Consider the following 16,586-nt stretch of genomic DNA (forward strand, 5'->3'; position numbering starts at 1 on the left):
GGCTAGGGCCAAGTGAATGGGCGGGGCTTGGTGGGTGGGTGGGACCACTGGGTGACGGGAACCTGGATGGAGGCTAGGTTGAGTGGGTGAAGCTAGGGCAGGGGTTGGTGGGTGGGCAGGGCTGCCAGTGGGCAGGCCATACTGCTTGCTGGGGCAAGGTTCCAGGGAAGAGAGGGCTGGACTCTGGACAAAGGCCCCAGCAGGGTGAGCGAGGGTCCCACACACCTCCACATCTGCGGACTTCAGGAGCAGGTCCCGCAGGGGGCTGTAGTAGTCGGAAGAAAACACGTGGTCTTCGGTGTAAACCACATTCAGCCGCAGGGAGCCTAGGTCATCGGGCTTTGGGCTCTTGCCATTGTCTCGGGGCTGAAGGAAGTACCTGAAGAGGACAAGGCCACAGTGAGGCCGCCATAGCTCTCTCCAGGGTTCTCTCTTATGGGCTGGAGAGGTGCATGTCCAGAGTTCCCTATAGGCCACATGATGGTGTGGCCATCCAAGGCAGGCCCACAGCCAGATGGTGGATGAGCAGAGGCGAGAGGCGTGGAGGAGCCTGCTAGGAGGAAGGAAGGCAGTGACCAGTAGGGCCCCTCTGCAGCATCTGCCTGTGAGGATGGACGCTGGACAATAAGAACACAGGAACTTCAGTGACAGAGTACCATGTGGCCTTTCTAGTACAGGAGAGCTGCCTTGCACTGGGACAGGAGTCACTCTGCAATCCTCAGCTGAATGCTCCCTCTGCTCTTCCCTCTCTGCCCCACTTCATGGGCTGGAGATCAGACGCCCTATCTGAAGCACAAGGCCACTGTGGTCTTTGGTGGGTTTTGCTGGCTGCCTCTGCTGATGGACTGGGCCTGCCCAGCAGGAATGGGAGGCCCAGGTCCAGGTGGCACTCTGTCCTTAGCTACCTTCCATCCTAGAATGAGAAAGCAGCTTCCTAGGTAGATTTGGCCTTAGCACACACAGTGCAACAACATGGCAGGTGTCAACCAGACACCTGCTGGCATGTGCCTGGATCTTGAGGAAGTGTGTGGACAAAACACAACAAGCCAGAGGTGTACTCCTCACGCCCAAATGCAGCACCTCTGGTGATCATCAGAGATAAAGGCACCAGGCAGCAGAGAGACGAGTAGAGGCAGCTCAGAGGGAGAGGGAGGCTGAGACTGCAGAGGGACTGATGGCCACTCCACTGGGCTGCCTCAGGCACATGTCCTGCAACAAGGGCCCACAGCTGTCCTAGTGCTAAGACTACTCTGTCCTCTGCCTTAGGCTTAGTGTTACTTCCTGCTTCAGTGAGCCCAATTGTCCCCTCTCACCTCTCCCTCCCTGCTGAAAAGGCAGAAACTTATCTCCATGTGCAAGTGAATGGCAGCAGGTGCACTGGGCTGAGGGTGTCATGGTGTCCTTCTTCTCACCCTTCCACCCTTCCTGGCTGTGCCACCCCCAGCCCCATGGCACCTACCAGGCCTCATAGCAGCTGGACTGCCGCAGCACCTTCAGCGGGATCCTCAACTCCCCTAGGAACTCATCGCCAAACTTCAGGTTGCTGGCATTCCAGAGGTCTACTCTGAAAATGAGCAGCACTCAGATCCACAGGCCCCTTGGAGCCCAGCTGCCCACTTGACATCTGCTGTGGTGATCTCCACAATGCCCACAGCTGCATCGGGGCTATGCAGATGGACAGGCAGGGGAGCAGGCCAGGACACAGTCCTCCTGGTTGGCAGCATAGGCGACTACGGGACCCCTCTGCATGCAACAGAGCCAGACTGCTGCCACCACTCTGGCATCTGCCTTCACCCCAAGGGGCCTGTGGCCTCAGACGGATGAGTATCCAGGATGCCCAGCACCTCACAGTGAGCCTGGGCTCTGCCTCAGCACCAGCCAGGCACTTTCATCTGCTTGGCACAGCAGATGAGGGTAGCACCTCCTGGGCCGAGTGGCTGGTGGAGGATGGTGGCCAGCCTGGCAAGGACAGGGCACCCACCCTCATCTAAAAGAGCCATGGTGCTGGCAGCCCCTCTCTGACCTGAGATCTCTGCCTCTGCAGACCAAGTAGGACCTGTGGGAGCCATGAGCAGGGACCTGGGCAGGGTCTCCAGTGGGGTTGTCTTTGCAAGGCATCCACACCAGTACCCTGAGCTTCCAGGAACAGCAGGTGACACCCTGACCCTCATTCCCTGCAGAGTGCTCAGTTCCCTGGGACTTGGGGCCACAGGATTGTGTGGCAGGTGGCTGGGTGGATGGAGGGGTCACAGGGTGTAGGTCTACAGAATGAGTCTCATGCAGGTCCCACCAGACATGACACTGGGGGTGCCACTATGGAAGGGAACCTTGCTCTCACCAGGCTTCCAACAAAGAACAGATAAAACCATGCAGAGGAAACAGGGGCACTGACTTCTTACCTAATTTCAAGTTTATCTACATCTTCCTCTTCGAAGTCAAAGTGGGACTTTTTGCTGTAGCTGCAGGGCCTGTTCACCTGGGGGCAGATGGACGGAAAAGATGCGTGTGCAGCCCCACAGGACAGAGTCAGGGAGGAAGGCCTGTGCTCACCTGCCCGCAGGAATGGCCACAGCAGAAAGGGCAGTGTGCTGACCCCGGAGCTTCTCTGGGCTGCTCAGGACTAGGGGAAGCCACTGGGAGGGGCATGAAGGGAGCTGCTTGGGGCCTGGGAGCCCTGAGCTCTGGCACTCACCTCCGAGGGGCTTCCGCCTCATCCCAAAGCAAAGAGCTGGGGAGGCGGGCAGCTCCCGGACCTTCGTCATGTCCACTTCCACCCACAGGAAGGTCCAAGAGCCCTGGACACCAGCTCCCCATCCCATGGCTTCTAACCCTCAAGAGCTCCTCTGGGAGTTCATACCCAGGGAGGCGTCAGAAAACTGAAGGATCAAACCATTGTCCCTCCTAATATTATAGGATTGTGAGCTCCTTAAAACATAAAATAGCCAGTGCGTTCTGGGGTTTACAGGCAGCACCACTCCCAGGCCCACCCGTCCCCTCTTCAGGGTCAGAAGATTTCAGCTCCAAGTGGTATTCTGGAGCTGGACAAAGGCATGCTGCTTACACTGTTTAAACTCTGAGCTGCATTAGTGGTGGCCACCAGCTCCACAGGCTCCTGCTAGCCCTGGCCTGCAGGTCCCTGTCCCCCAACTGCCTGTCCTCTGATACTGGCCCCTCTCCACCCACGGCTGGCCAGCGTCAGGCCCAGACTTGCCCGCCTCATCCTCATTGCGTCTCTCCTGGTAGCCTGCTCCTCTCAGCCTGCAGGTGTCCCTGAAATGACACCTCCCCCAAGAGCCCCACTCCTGTCATACCAGGTCCCCGGCAGGATCACACACTGCTGCCATGGCTCACACTGATCATATCCTTCCCACGGGCCTGGCTCAGCATGATGATGCCTAGCTGCCTGCTCTCTCCTGCATCCTGCAAGGGGTGAAGGTGGCCCCTCCAGGTCTCCACGTGACTTTACTTACTTGGACACTCAAGGTGGCCTGGGAGTGACTTCCCTTTGCCCTCTGGTTCCCCAATGCCTGGGACTTACCTTCCCTGGAGCAGGACACCCAAGAAGGGTCCAGGGGAAACCTGGACAGTTTAGCAGTGTCCTAGACTGCAGCTCGGGAGGAGCAGGGCCTCTGGGCTCAACAGCAGCTCTGGGCCAGGAGCCTCCCCACCACTGCAGACCATGGTTCCCAGACATCTCTGGGGGTTGTTAAGTTACCCAGAGGGGGAGACCAATGCCTTCCAGGACAGTGGTGGCTCTTGTCCCAGAGACTGTGTCCACCAACCTGCTATAGCCACTGCACCCCATGAAAGCATGGGCTGAGCTGGAACTAAGGCTTTGTCTCCTCCCTGCCAGGCCCTGGTGCACATGAAGCAGGAAGCACTCAAGGAGCCCAGGGCAGGAAGGACAGCCCTGGGCGCCCCTCAGCCAGACCTACACCAACTCTGCCCCTTGAAGCAACAGCCCTGGAGCTGCATGTCCTAGAGGCAGCCAGGGAGTGTTTGGGTTGAGCCACTTCCCCTTTGCTGCAAACTTTCATGTTTCCAGTGGCTAGACCCTCACTCTGCCCAGGGAAGCTAGGGCGGAGCAGCCAGAAAAATGAAAACCCACAGCCAGTGAGTCCAGCACCTGCAAATCTGGGCTGCAAGAACTGCCACCCTCTGCAGGAATCCAGGCAGCTCAGGAGAAGCAGTGCCTTCTCTCCTGGGAGGGGTGTCCCAGGGAGGAAGCAGAGAGCTCAGCCCTTCCTGCTCAGTCTTCAGCGCGAGCACCAACCTCAAAATAAAACACCTCGTCAAACTGGGGGTTGTTGGTCTTCTTCTTCACTTTCGTCTTTTTGGCTTCTGATCTGCAGTCAAAAGAGGAAGGGTTAAGCTTAGAAATAGCACTGTTGATTCTGAACCCGCCTTGAAATTGAGCAGTAAATATTACAGCCTTTATTTATCTCATAAACATTTCTGTTTTCCTCTACCTCCAGATGGTATGCAAATCAGGAATCTTTACAGAGCCAGAAATATCCAATATGGAGATCACAAAGGCCTTATTCTTCACAAAGCAATTTCACAGCAGTCAAGAAAACCAAAAGAAGTCAAAATGACATATTCCCTTCTCATTTGGACATTGTCTTCCCATTTTCCAACATCTATTATGCATTTTGATCCTTTACACTTCAGTTTCTTACACCAGAAAAACAATGAGGTATTTGAACATGTGCGTCATATTTATTTCACTTAAGAGTGTGGTCTTAAGGTGTATCTGTTTAGTTAGAAATGTCTCAAGCTTATTCTTCTTTATGGCAGAGTAGCACTCCATTGTATAAAACAATCATCTTTATCCATTGATCCGTTGATGGGTATTTGTGCTGTTTCCAAGATTTAGCAATTATAAATTGTGCTACTATAAAATGGGTGTGAGGAGGGGGAGCAGGAAAGGAAAGAAGGGACAAGGAAAGAAGAGAATAGAAAGAAAACAACAGAAACAAAGCTTTTGTAAATAAGGAGGGGAACAGGGGTTGAAGGGAGGGAAGGGAAATGGGGAAAAAACCAAGATATAGCACATACAAATTCCCTATGATGAATGTTATCATTATGTATATCTAAAATGTGCAAATACAAATTTTTAAAATGACATTCCACTACATTCTCCTGCAGGGGGCGCCAGCCATCTGCTACCTGGGGCTCCCCTCGCCCAGGACCAGAGCAGTACCCAGGGCGGTGGGACTGCAACAACTTGCCTGAAGGGTCCAGCCAGTGTCACCGTGGCGTAGGGGTCGCACTGCCCGTTCACTATGGGGAGACCTTGGCATTCGAGGATGCTGAGGAAACAGAGGATGGGGTCAGAGGCCAGGCAGACCCAAGCCACTCCTTGCCAGTCTGCTGACCAGGAACGAAGTGATCACCAGGGTTCCTGGGGTGGGAGGGGCTGGCAGGGGTCTGTGCTGTGAACCAACTATCGAGGAGTGGTTGATACAAGGACATAGACCTTGCAGGACTTGAGAGGACAATGGCTGCATCTTGATATCTAAATACACACACACACACACACACACACACACACACACAGTCACACTTGCATGTTGCTGCAAAGAACTGTGGAATGACAGACTCCTTCCCAGGGGAACCTGGGGCTGCAGGCTGGTGGCCTTGCCCTCCAAAGCTGTCTATAAGGTGCCAACCAATCACAGCTGACAAGGGCTGCAGGATTCCCCACAGATAGTGTCCAGAGCCTTCCAGACTTGCACTCAATGTGTCCTTGGGGAAGAAGGCCGTGCGTGATGATGGTGACGCTGTCCAGGGAGGTGGATGATGCAGGCAGGGCTCCCTGCCCATAATGGCGGAGGACTCTCAGCCATGAGGGCCTCGAGAGAAGCCACAGTCTATCCGACAAGCTCCAGGCCACCTCCCAGGACTGCTGTCTGACTCCCTGAGCTGGGCTGGGCCCTGAACGCCTGTGATGTTTTAGGGCTTCTTCCCCTACACGTGTCTCCCCATCCTGGCTGGAAGCCTTCTCCCCAGATGCCAGGGTCTACAGCGCGGGGTGAAGAGAAGACCCAGGTGGGCACAGGGAAAGCCCTTCAAGTGTGGTCGGCAGCAGAACAGCCCATGCTTCTGCTGCTTTCCTGCTCCGTCCAAGGAAACAACTTCGCAGGACTGTGCTTCTCAGGCAACAGGTACACAGGCGCCCTGAATTCAGATGCTCCAAGCTGGTGTCCACAGGGCAGTAGCTTTCATTCCTGTTTTTCAGATGGAGAAACTGAGGCAGGAAAGCAAGTCCCTTTGGCTTCTGGCCCAACTTCACTGCTTTTTCCTCTCTTTTGTGCTAAGCAAAGGACTGGGGCTGGCAAAAGGCTCAGGTGTCCTGGGAGCCATGGTTGCCATCTGTCTGGGCCACTGTCAGCCCAGGCTTCAAAGAGCCTCCTGACTCAGCCACCCCAGCGCAGGGAGCAGTCTGGACTTGGAGGGGAACTCTCCACTGGGCAAGGCAGGTCCCCCAGTACAAGCAGCTGCTTCAGGGCAGAGCCAGGTGGGGAAACCCAGGGCCACGGGAGGTGACTCATGATCTCAGTATGAGTTCCCAGTGGGCTCACTGCTCAGAGCCCCAGAGGCTGAGGATCAGAGGGACACAGGTATGGCCTGGCCCTTGACCTCAGCTCACAGCACAGCCCCACCTTTCAGCCTCCTGAGAATATGACAGTGGACATCATGAAAAACGTCCCTGCCCAGTCCCCACAGACTGTGTGTATCTTATTGTGTCTCGTGACGTGTTGTGTGCTAATTCAGCACAGCCTCCACATTCCTTTGACAATATGTTCCTCACCCACGGCTAGATGCATTGTGGTGTTCTCTCTCCTGGCTTTGAAATCTCACCTGGCTTTGAAATAACACCATGCCTGTGCCCAAGAAAGCCACCTCCATCCACACCCCTAGTTTGGGGTCTGGGCCCCACAAGTCCAGTCTTGGAGTTTTGGAACATGGCTATAAATACATTTATCTCACAGCACCTGGAGTGCAGCAAGGAACTCAGCATAGTCAAGAACTCCTATGTGCCCACCGTGCCCTCCTGTCTTTTCCCTGAGCTCACTCCACAGCCATAGCAGTCCCATGAGCACCCAGCTCTAGGCTTCATGGTCTCACCACAGGGCCCTGGGCCACCGGGGACCACTGCGGGGATAGCAGGGCGTAGAAGACCCTGCTCACCCAATGCCTGTCCCAGGGGAGTAGAGCGTGAAACCCCAGCAATGAACTTTGCTCCATGTGCATCCTACTTGGGGGAGTTGCCGCTCACTGCAGCACCTGTCTAACCTGCTCCGAGGACACTTCTTGGAGGGAGAAGAGGGCAGCAGGATGGCCCCCCTGGGCTTGAAATGTGACCCCAGTAGCTCCTGGGTGGGATACAACCCACAAAGGCAAGTGTAGGTGTCACAGGTGACCCGGGAGGTGACAGGGTAGCAAGGTCACAAGGTGGCACCAGACACCCTGACAGCTTTATGAGCAAGGAGGAGACCTGAGCTACCGCCACTCTCCCACAAGGGGATGCCTCGGCCTCGGTGGGACAAGACCCTTGAGCCAAACCAGTGGTTCTCTGCACAGCCCTGGCTTGGGCATTCTGTCACAGCAAAAACAGACTGCAATGGCCCCATCACCAGGACTCTCGTCTCCACATTTGGGGCAAAGGAAGATGTCCTAGCCACCTTCTACCTGGTCCGTGTCCCCTGTGATCCCCACCCTGGGCCCACTGTGCAGAGAGGAGACCAGTGAGACCCAGGTCAGATCGTGCAGAGGCATCATCCTGCTCCCCTAGGAATCAGAGGAGGAAGCCAGGCCCTTTGGAACCTCGACCTGCTGCCCAACGTGCACGTCTTACCGTGTGGCAAGCTTGTGGCAGACAGTGCCCGTGTCGGTGATGACCTCGCTCAGCCTCAGTTCTAGGTGCACCTTGCCCTGCAAAGGACAGGAGAGGGTCAGGGGGCTCAGCCGCAAGTGGGGGACATAGTCCACAAGAGGGCGGAGCTGGGATGGAAGGGCACGTCCACCAGAAGGGCTGCACAGTGCCTCCGGCAGCTGCACTTCCAGCCTGCCATGCTCCGCACTCAGGGCTCAGGTGCTCAGGGGAGATCAGTGATGGCTGTGCAATTTCAGCGTGAGGGGTCCCAAAGGGTCAGACCCCAGCAGAGCAGCCCTGGACATGCTGCAAGTCCACTATTGATGTGTCATGGTTGGGCCCAGCCCAGGGCACGCACAGGCAGAGGGGTGGCCCCAGGGCCCCTCCGGGTCCACCTCTGCCTTCTTCTCGAAGGCTAGTGACCCCGAGTCCAGTTCCCATGCAGAAGCTAACACCTCGGTGCTTCCAGGAGCAGGATTCTGCTTTGGGCAGGATCAACTGGGGACCCAAAGTACAGTGCAAATGTTAAAGCTGAGGAATCTGTAACCAGAAAGACAGGCCAAACTGGACACCTGCCAAGACCCTTGAACCTCTGGCGGGGGTCCTGTAAATGCTGCCCAGCTTTGAGTTCAGGATGCCATATGAAGACAGCCTTAATCAAACTGGTGGCAGCATGGGGACACACCTGTGCCCCAAGTAGACCCATGTTGGGACTTATCCAACTGCACCTGCCTAGTACCTGCTGGGGGAAGACGGGAGCCAGCCATGGATGTGGTAGGCAGAGGCAGCAGGGATTGTGCCACCCACTTCCGAGCTCAGGCAGGACTGGGCCTGTCCTCCTGGGTCTTACCCACCTGCGCAAGGACAGGAGTAATGGATAGCAGGGTTCCCAGTGCTGGGACATGAGCATCAGGTAAGGGCACCTTGTGACAGGAGACACTGCTGCCCCGACTGTGAGTGGTGGCCACGTGTGGGTATAATGGGGCTGGGAACATACTGGGCCATGCAGGCTGCTGGGCCCTGCTTGGTGGCAACATGGCCATCAACATGGCCATTGAAGCCCACTTGGCTCTCACAGACCCCACTGGAGCCTCCAGCCACCACATGGCAAGCACCCTGGTGCCCACTGACATCTCCCCATGTCCGAAGGCATGAACTGCGGGCACAGAATGATCGTATGTCACTGCCACGGACCAAGGGAAAGGCCGCCCTGCTGTTCTGCTCTGGACTCCTAGGCTGGGCCCCTGTGCTGGGCCCTGCCTCTTGACCCTGCGAAGCCTGAAGAACCAGGGATGGATGGGGTTGGGAAGATGGGCACAGCCCCTTCCAGCTCTGCGGCCTGAATTGGTGATGGCCATGAGAACACGTCTGTGGCTCCCTTTCTTTACCTGAGCCCAGGAGCTCAGAGACTGGGATCATGGCCGTGACGCCTGCTGCCCTAGGATGTGGCACTGCTTCCTCAGGCCAAGAGCCCTTCAGGACCCAAAGCAGGCCAATGCACTGGACCAAGTGAGCAGTTGGCTATCAGAGGATGGCACCGACCATGGGTGCCAACCCCTGCAAGGAAATTCTGAAGTCTGCAAAGGTGTCAGGAAGATGGGCAGAGAGCTAGGTCATGCCCAGGGGCCTTTGGAAAGTGGGAGACTATGTCTGGGGGGATGAAAGGCCCCACTGCCAATAGTATGGTGGCAGCCTTTCCATTTCCTATTTCTCCCAAGCAGCTGTTGGGCTCCTGTGCCTTTCACCTTGCAGCACACGCTGTGGGACAGAGACATAGGTACCAAACAGTCACACTGCACTGCCCTGACAGTGGACCGTGGACCAGAAGCCCCCTGTCCTACCAGCACCAACGGCAGCCTCCTTCCTGCACAAAGTGGCGATTGGGGCAGTGCCTCTCACAGCAGTTGACCTGACCTTGGCACAAACAACCCAGACCAGAAACAAGGCCATCATTAGGTCACACTCTTGATTTCAGGTGTGCAGAAAATGCTGCATCCTGGTGCACACCTGGGCATGTGGCTTCATGGCAGGGACAGGCACTGCCCTCTCAGGGCAGACTCCAGTCCCAAAGCTGGACTCCAGTCTCCACCAGGGTTTGGGTGAGCCAGGAGCTGCTGGGACATTATGCATCCAGCCTGCCTGCCCATGTTCCCCACTGCCTTCGAGGACAGCTCGTCCAGTGCATCCCAGAGTCCCAGCTTTTATTTTAGTTGTGAGGGAAGCAGTGGGGCCTGCAGAAGAAAGGGCTGATGGAAGCTTTGCCTTCCTGGCTTATCAAGGGACTAAAGTCACCAAGAAGTTAAGGAGGGCTGGGCCACAGCTTAGCAATGAGCTCGCCAGCAAGGCTCTAGGCTCCACCCCAGCACCAGAAAAAGAAAGTTGAAGCAACAGGGAAGTAAACAACATCAAGAAACCAGCAGGGCAGACTGCTGCCCCCAGATCACCTTATCCCACAGACAGCATCCATTACTTGAGCTTACAGGGTTGTGCTCTTCCTGCGAGACAGGTATGGAAGAAGCCCCAGGGTCATCTCTCAGACCATACACGGACTGAGCTAGAGTTCAGAACAGAAGGGCAGCTGAGAGCCCTCAAACACTTGGAGATTAAGCAACGTATTTATAAATATCACATGAGTCAAAGGAGTCTCCAGAGACATGGTTATGGCTGTCTAGATGTCCCCCCAAAGCCTCATGAAGTCATAGGTGGGGATTTTTTAGAAGTGGCTGGATCTAGAGTGATTGATTTATGGTGCAATGAAAGGATTAAGGGTGCTAGGATTAAGGGTGGATGATTACTAAATTAGTCCACCGATTGGTTTGGCACTGTCCTAATCCCAGTAGTGTGGATATAATATGAGGGACAGGGAGAGGCTTGTCTTGCACCTTGCTTGCTTTGCTATCCTGTACCCACCATGGACTGTTTCTCCTCTTAAAGCCCCTTTGCCAGGTCACCCTGCCTTGGAGCCAGCCAATTATGGACTGACACCTCTATAAACTGTGAGCTAAATAAACCTTTCCTCCCTTGCTTTGCAGTGTTGGGTATTTTGTCTCAGCAACAAGAAAAATAACTAAGATAGACACTTACACATAGTGTAAGTGAAACAAAGAAAAATGAAATTATAATCTAGAATTTGTGGGTTGCAATAAAAGCACAGCTAATAGGGAAATTCAGAACACGGCCACATATACAGAAAGGAAGAAAAATACAGAATAAATGACCTCCACTAGACATTGGAGATAAAATTCACAGAAAGCAAAAGAAATAAAACTTCGATCAGAAATCAATGAAACTGAAAACAGGAAATGAGAGAACCATCAACCAAAATCAGATCAACAGAGATAAACCTCAAGCCTGGGTAACCAGGAACAAAAGAGAAGTGGCTTCCTAAGACCAGGGACGAGAGAACACTGCTAGCCCAAGGCCTGTGCACAGTTGTCATCGGGAAGTGAGGGCCTTGGTGACCACTATGCAATAGCACTAGGCCATAAGGGAGCTGGGCAGCCCTACAGTTTTTCTGTAAATTTAAAACTGCTCAGAAACCAGAGTTTGTTAGTTTACAAAAAGCCCCCAGAGGTCCTTGTCCACTTTTCTCAGGAAGGTCCTCCCCATACAAGGGCCACTCTGAGAAGTAGGAACAATCCCAGCTCAGCCCCTGGCTGTGTTGGGTCCATATGGGAGGCCTATGACAATAAATGCCACCCTCTGACTTGTCCCTTCCCTGAGTAGCTACTAGCTCTTGATTGGACTTGAGAAGTGAGAAGATGGAGCAAAGGGCAAGATGAAGACCAAGAAGGCAGAAGCTGGCCTCTCCTTGGTGTCCTGTGTCCTCTCAAGCTCTCAGAGCCACCTGGAGGCCAAGTCCTGGACTGAGAACACCTGCCCGTGTCCTTCTGGGTTGTCTGATGCACAAAAGGCAAAATCCTCCAAATTTCTGCCCCTTCACTGGCTCTGGAGCCAATCATCTCTAGGGTGGTGGCTGCTGATGCTGTGTCCCAGGCCAGAAGGAGTGAAGAGTGCTCTGGGAACCTTCAGAAAAGATACCAGTTCCAGAAAGAAGCAGGCCATCTAAGTTGCCTTTCCCTGTTCCTGTGATGCTAACATAGTGCCATGGTGTTTTGGGGCATGGGTCTCTTAAGAGCAGACAGAAGCAGGAAGCCACAGCCACCCACTGCCCAGTGCGAAACTGTGAAGGTGACATTTCAAAGTGAAAGAAAGAGCAGATGCGATTGCAATTAAAGGTCAGACTGAGTGAGGTGATAAACATGCCTCTTTGTCCAGCCACTTCATAAGCAAGAAACTTCCAGAACAAAACGCCAGAGAAGCACTAAGCTCAGTGCAGTGCCCATCAGGGTCCTGAGCTGCAAGCCACATCCTCCTGGGCCCTCCCCAGAGTCCTCTGCCTCTCACCACCCAGGCTCCCAGGAGCACAGCAGGCTAGGTCTCAGTCTTCATCGCAGACTCAGTGCGGAGGGCCAGAGCTGCCTTCTACACTGTTAGGAAACATCTCGCCAGCCACAAGGCTCCCATGTGTGTTGTGTTTACAGCTCCGTGGCGACACAGTGGTTCCAAATCACGTCTGCAGTGATGACAAGTTGACACACAGGTTGAAGCTGCCCATGGTGTCCAACAGCCAGACAGTGGACATGACTCACGGTGAGCAAATATGAAAACTGCTCGGTCCACACATGGAACATTATTGGTCCAGGAGGGAAGGGAATCCCAACCTAGGCCAGAGCCTGGTGAGTGGACGGACACCAGTTCTCATGGCAAGCACTGCTGCAGGTCACTCCTGCAGACTCCAGAGCACCCATGTCCACTGGGAGAGCAGTGGGTGCTGGGCGCCAACCTCCAGTGTGGGAAGGCGGCCGGGTATGGAGAGGGATGGTGATAACAGCTGCACAGCTGTGCGAATGTTCTCATGCTGTACAACCAGACTTGGAAGGGGTTAAACAGGGGATTTGACAATATATTTCACCATAGTAAAGGAATTGGAAAAACTTGCACAGAACATACACACATGCAAAGTGGTGCAATCAGAACAAAGTCTATGGATAGTGAGCTCACAGTCACTGAGACGGAGGCCTGGGGACAGGCCCTCAGCATCTCATCTTCTAAAAACACACAAACTTGCTCATCACAGTTCCCTGTCTAATGTCCCACAGGGCTGTGACCATTTCAAAATTAAACAGGAAAACCCACACATGGCAATACAGCCAAGCAAATCTGGGAAACACCACCTAGCCATACTCCCAAGTAACATCTGAGGCTGTGCACAGAATGGGTCTCATCTTGACGCCTGGGCTGCAGGTGTGGCTGAGGCTGAGAAGAGGGTACTGCACTCTGAAGCCCTGCTTAGCTGAACTCTATGGTCCTCAGCCTTGAGCTGGGCACAGGCAGGGTGGCCACCGGCACTAGCATCATCGTAAGCTTTGCACTCCCACCTGGGTGCAGCTGGTCCTCCATTCGTTACAGCACCCTGGAAGCCACGGCATGTGGGCCATGGGCCCATGTTTTCTTGGGAGACAGAGTTCACAGTTCAACCACGAAATGATCCCACGTGTCTGGTGATGGGCAGGCACCCAGGCTGGATCAGCTCAGTCCTTGGTTCTGCCTGGGCTTCTCTGTGTCCTGGATGGGCTCAGCCAACTCCAAGGACAGAACCCAGGGCCAGGGGGTCTGAGCAGGCTAGGATGTCAGCAGTGATCTTGAGCCCCACCTTTCACCTGGGGAAGCTGGCTAAGCAGGAGCATACTAAGGATGGAGGCAGGCAGGCCTCCGCAGGGATGTGGAGCACGGAACTGCTATCACTGATGTCTCGGACAAGTCCTCACAGCAACGCATTTTGGGGATCTGTGTGTGATACCATCTACCAAGTATAGAGTTACATCCAATGCACTGTTGAGCTGCACACACATCGGCCCTTCCACTTCACCAAGGAGGAGATGGTGCACAGAGTACAGCCCAGCCACAGCAGCCTGGATGCCAGACCTGAGCTGGGGCAGCTGGGGATGGCTCCCGCCACACACTGTGTTGACAGCGAGGCACCTGCGATGTGAATGCCAGTGTGTGTAGCGTTGGCTGCTCCACTGGGCGTGGCCTCTGCAGCTGCTTCCTGTCCCGGGTCAGAGCTCAGGGTGGCCCACAGGGGTGGGAATGGTGTGTGCCCTGTGGGGGCCCCAATACACTCCCTTGCAGGCAGCCCAAGGGCACCCAGTGGACATGTGTGCTCCTGAAGCAGCTTCCCCAGGGGCTGGTACCCAGTCCCACAATGCCCTGCAGTGTCTTGGGCGCTAGAGCACTCAATCCAGGGAGCCCAAGGAGGATGGGGACCTAGGGACAGGATTCCGGAGCTGGGGCCCTGCTCCAGCACTCCACACAGCTACACATCACCAGGTCTACTCTTTGCCTTCTCCAAGTTTCTGCCCACCCCATTTTATGTGTAATTAAAGTTGTGTCTTCTGCCTAAAAAGTGCAGTGATAACAAAGGAAGAAAAAATTAAGAAGCATTCATCTAGAATCTCAGCACAACTCCCTGAGTGCACATTTGGCAGCCATTCCGCTTGCAAGGCCCAGAGCCTGGGCTCTGTCCTCACCCTGGGCCTGGTCCACCCAGCCTTACCTGTACTTCTGAGTCGGCGTCCACATGCTGCAGCTGGAACCAAGTGTCCCTGTTGTGGTACTTCTGCAGATCCTCCTTCCGTATGGCCACCTTCCCTGAAAACACACAGAACAGACTCAGAGGACAATGAACACATGGGGACATCACCCTTCCAGCTGCCAGACCCACAGGGTCACAAGGCAAGGCCACAGCCCTTCCCCGCAAGTCAGGTGCCTCTGGCCCTCGCTCTGTGATCTCTGAGAACATGCTGACACGGAGGCACCGCCTGCCTGTACAGTGAGCAACTTCCTGCCCTTTGTGTCACCTGAGGAAGCTGCATCAGGCACTGAAGATGGGCTGAGCCTCATCTTCAGACAGAGAGGGCCTGCCAGGACCAGGGAAGGGATGGTGGTCATGGAACCTGCCTGCCTCTGTGTCCTCCTCTCCAGATAGAGCTGGAAGCAGAACCCACTTTGCAGGTGTGTGAGGTTGTCAGTGGGAGTGTGTTGGTTGAACGAAGCTATGTTGTGGAACACGTGTGTATCTAGACACATGCATGTACACACACACAGCATGTGTGATGGCTTCTGTTGGCTTCGGGTCATTCATAGCAACAGTGGTTATAAAGTGCAGCTTGGGTGATCTGACTTCCTACCACAAATGTGGGTCTCACTGTCGGACAGCTCACGGCCAGGGGATCCTGTTAGGACAGCCTGTCACAGCTGGGTGACACCTGGCAGGACAGGACAGCCCATCACAGCCAGAGGTTATCCCTCCATGCAGTAGTCAGGAGCACACAACTTGTCCACATCCTGACACTAGTCCATGCCTTTGATCTCTCCACTGCTGGTCCCACATCCTAGCCACTCTGCAGCCTGCTGAGAAGGTGCTCCCCCTCCTGAGAGCTGCTGTGGGCTCTTGTAAAACTCCAACCTTTGCCTGAAGTGGGTTATGATTTTTGATTTTCGAGTCTCACGGGAATAAGGCCAAAGTTTCTCAAGACTCAGCTGGGAGGCCTAACTCTGTGAAAAATGATAATGGCATCTGCAGGCTCCTCTTGAAGTCCAGCTGGAAGATCGGTCACTTCTGCAGTCTAAGATTCCAAGAACAGTCTTGCTTCTCATTCTCAAGGGCCATGCTGGCCCCAGGTGCCATCATGTGGAGCTCTCATCCATACTGTCTCTTTCTAGAAATACTCCATTTAATTTTTAGATCAGCAATAGGGAAACACAGAACAAAATTCGAAATATTCAAAAAGATTAAAAACTGCCAAAAGCAGTCTTGTGGCCTCATTCCTGGCTTGGGGTCGCCCGTCACCTGCGTCCAGCCTGTCTGAAGGTCTCACAGTGGGCTGCTTTGGGGGAGTGGACCTGTGCTCCCACCCCCTGCGCTCACCCCTCTCCACAAGGCTGCCTCATGCCTCCCTGACACATTGAGGTGCGCAGCCAGGCTCTTGTCAGGTGTCAGCTCACAAACTGAGCCACACCAACCTTTGCGACAGAATCCAAACCAGACCAGCACTGCTACCCATGCTGTTAGATGTGGGGACGGTGACTGGAGGACAAACAGCCCAAGACCACAGCTCTAGTATAGGACCTGGCCTGGGCCCCACAGCCCTGGACCATGGGCCATGTTCAGAATGAGTCCACGAGGCATCTCCTCTCGCTTTTCAGCTTCTCCATCAGACAGTATGAAATACAGGGGCACCCAGGCCTGGAGAACTAGCGTGCTTATTACCTGAGGCATTGTGAACCCACATGCTGGTGAGCAGGCCAGAGCTTTATTTTTAAAGACTCCACATTTTAGGACACACCTGACCTATTCCTGTGGAGTTTTGGCAGCCTCATATCTTCACGTCAGCCTTCCCTCACTTTCTTAGCAGCTTCTCCTACAGCTCTTCACTTCCTGCTTCCAGAATGCCACCAAACACACACAGCCCATGGTGTGACACCACTCTCACCCGGCTCATCCTCTGCACACCTCAATGGACGCAGATGCACGTGGCATGGCCCAGGCGGACATCAGTCCTCACAGTGGTGGTTGAGGGGTGACTCTCAGGGCACCTGTTGGTCACCCATGCCAGACACTGGTCCTGCAGTCCCCAGGGAT

At 54.6% G+C, this 16,586-nt stretch overlaps 1 protein-coding gene across 2 annotated transcripts in view; it reads right to left on the bottom strand.

The window, feature by feature from the left end:
• The window catches only part of Rasa3 (RAS p21 protein activator 3), a 68,670-nt gene that overhangs the window by 20,372 nt on the left and 31,712 nt on the right, over positions 1-16,586 (bottom strand). For both annotated transcript variants that reach the window (XM_010619904.3, XM_033760985.1), the window contains exons 4-10: positions 14,499-14,593; positions 7,862-7,938; positions 5,232-5,312; positions 4,274-4,346; positions 2,400-2,476; positions 1,460-1,564; positions 226-379 (exon numbers count right to left, since the gene is read on the bottom strand). In XM_010619904.3, the coding sequence (XP_010618206.1) occupies positions 226-379; positions 1,460-1,564; positions 2,400-2,476; positions 4,274-4,346; positions 5,232-5,312; positions 7,862-7,938; positions 14,499-14,593 (662 nt within the window). The remainder of the gene's footprint in view (positions 1-225; positions 380-1,459; positions 1,565-2,399; positions 2,477-4,273; positions 4,347-5,231; positions 5,313-7,861; positions 7,939-14,498; positions 14,594-16,586) is intronic.

The sequence above is a fragment of the Fukomys damarensis genome, unplaced genomic scaffold (assembly GCF_012274545.1).
Source record: "Fukomys damarensis isolate Sample0158 unplaced genomic scaffold, DMR_v1.0_HiC HiC_scaffold_6, whole genome shotgun sequence".
NCBI lineage: Eukaryota > Metazoa > Chordata > Mammalia > Rodentia > Bathyergidae > Fukomys > Fukomys damarensis.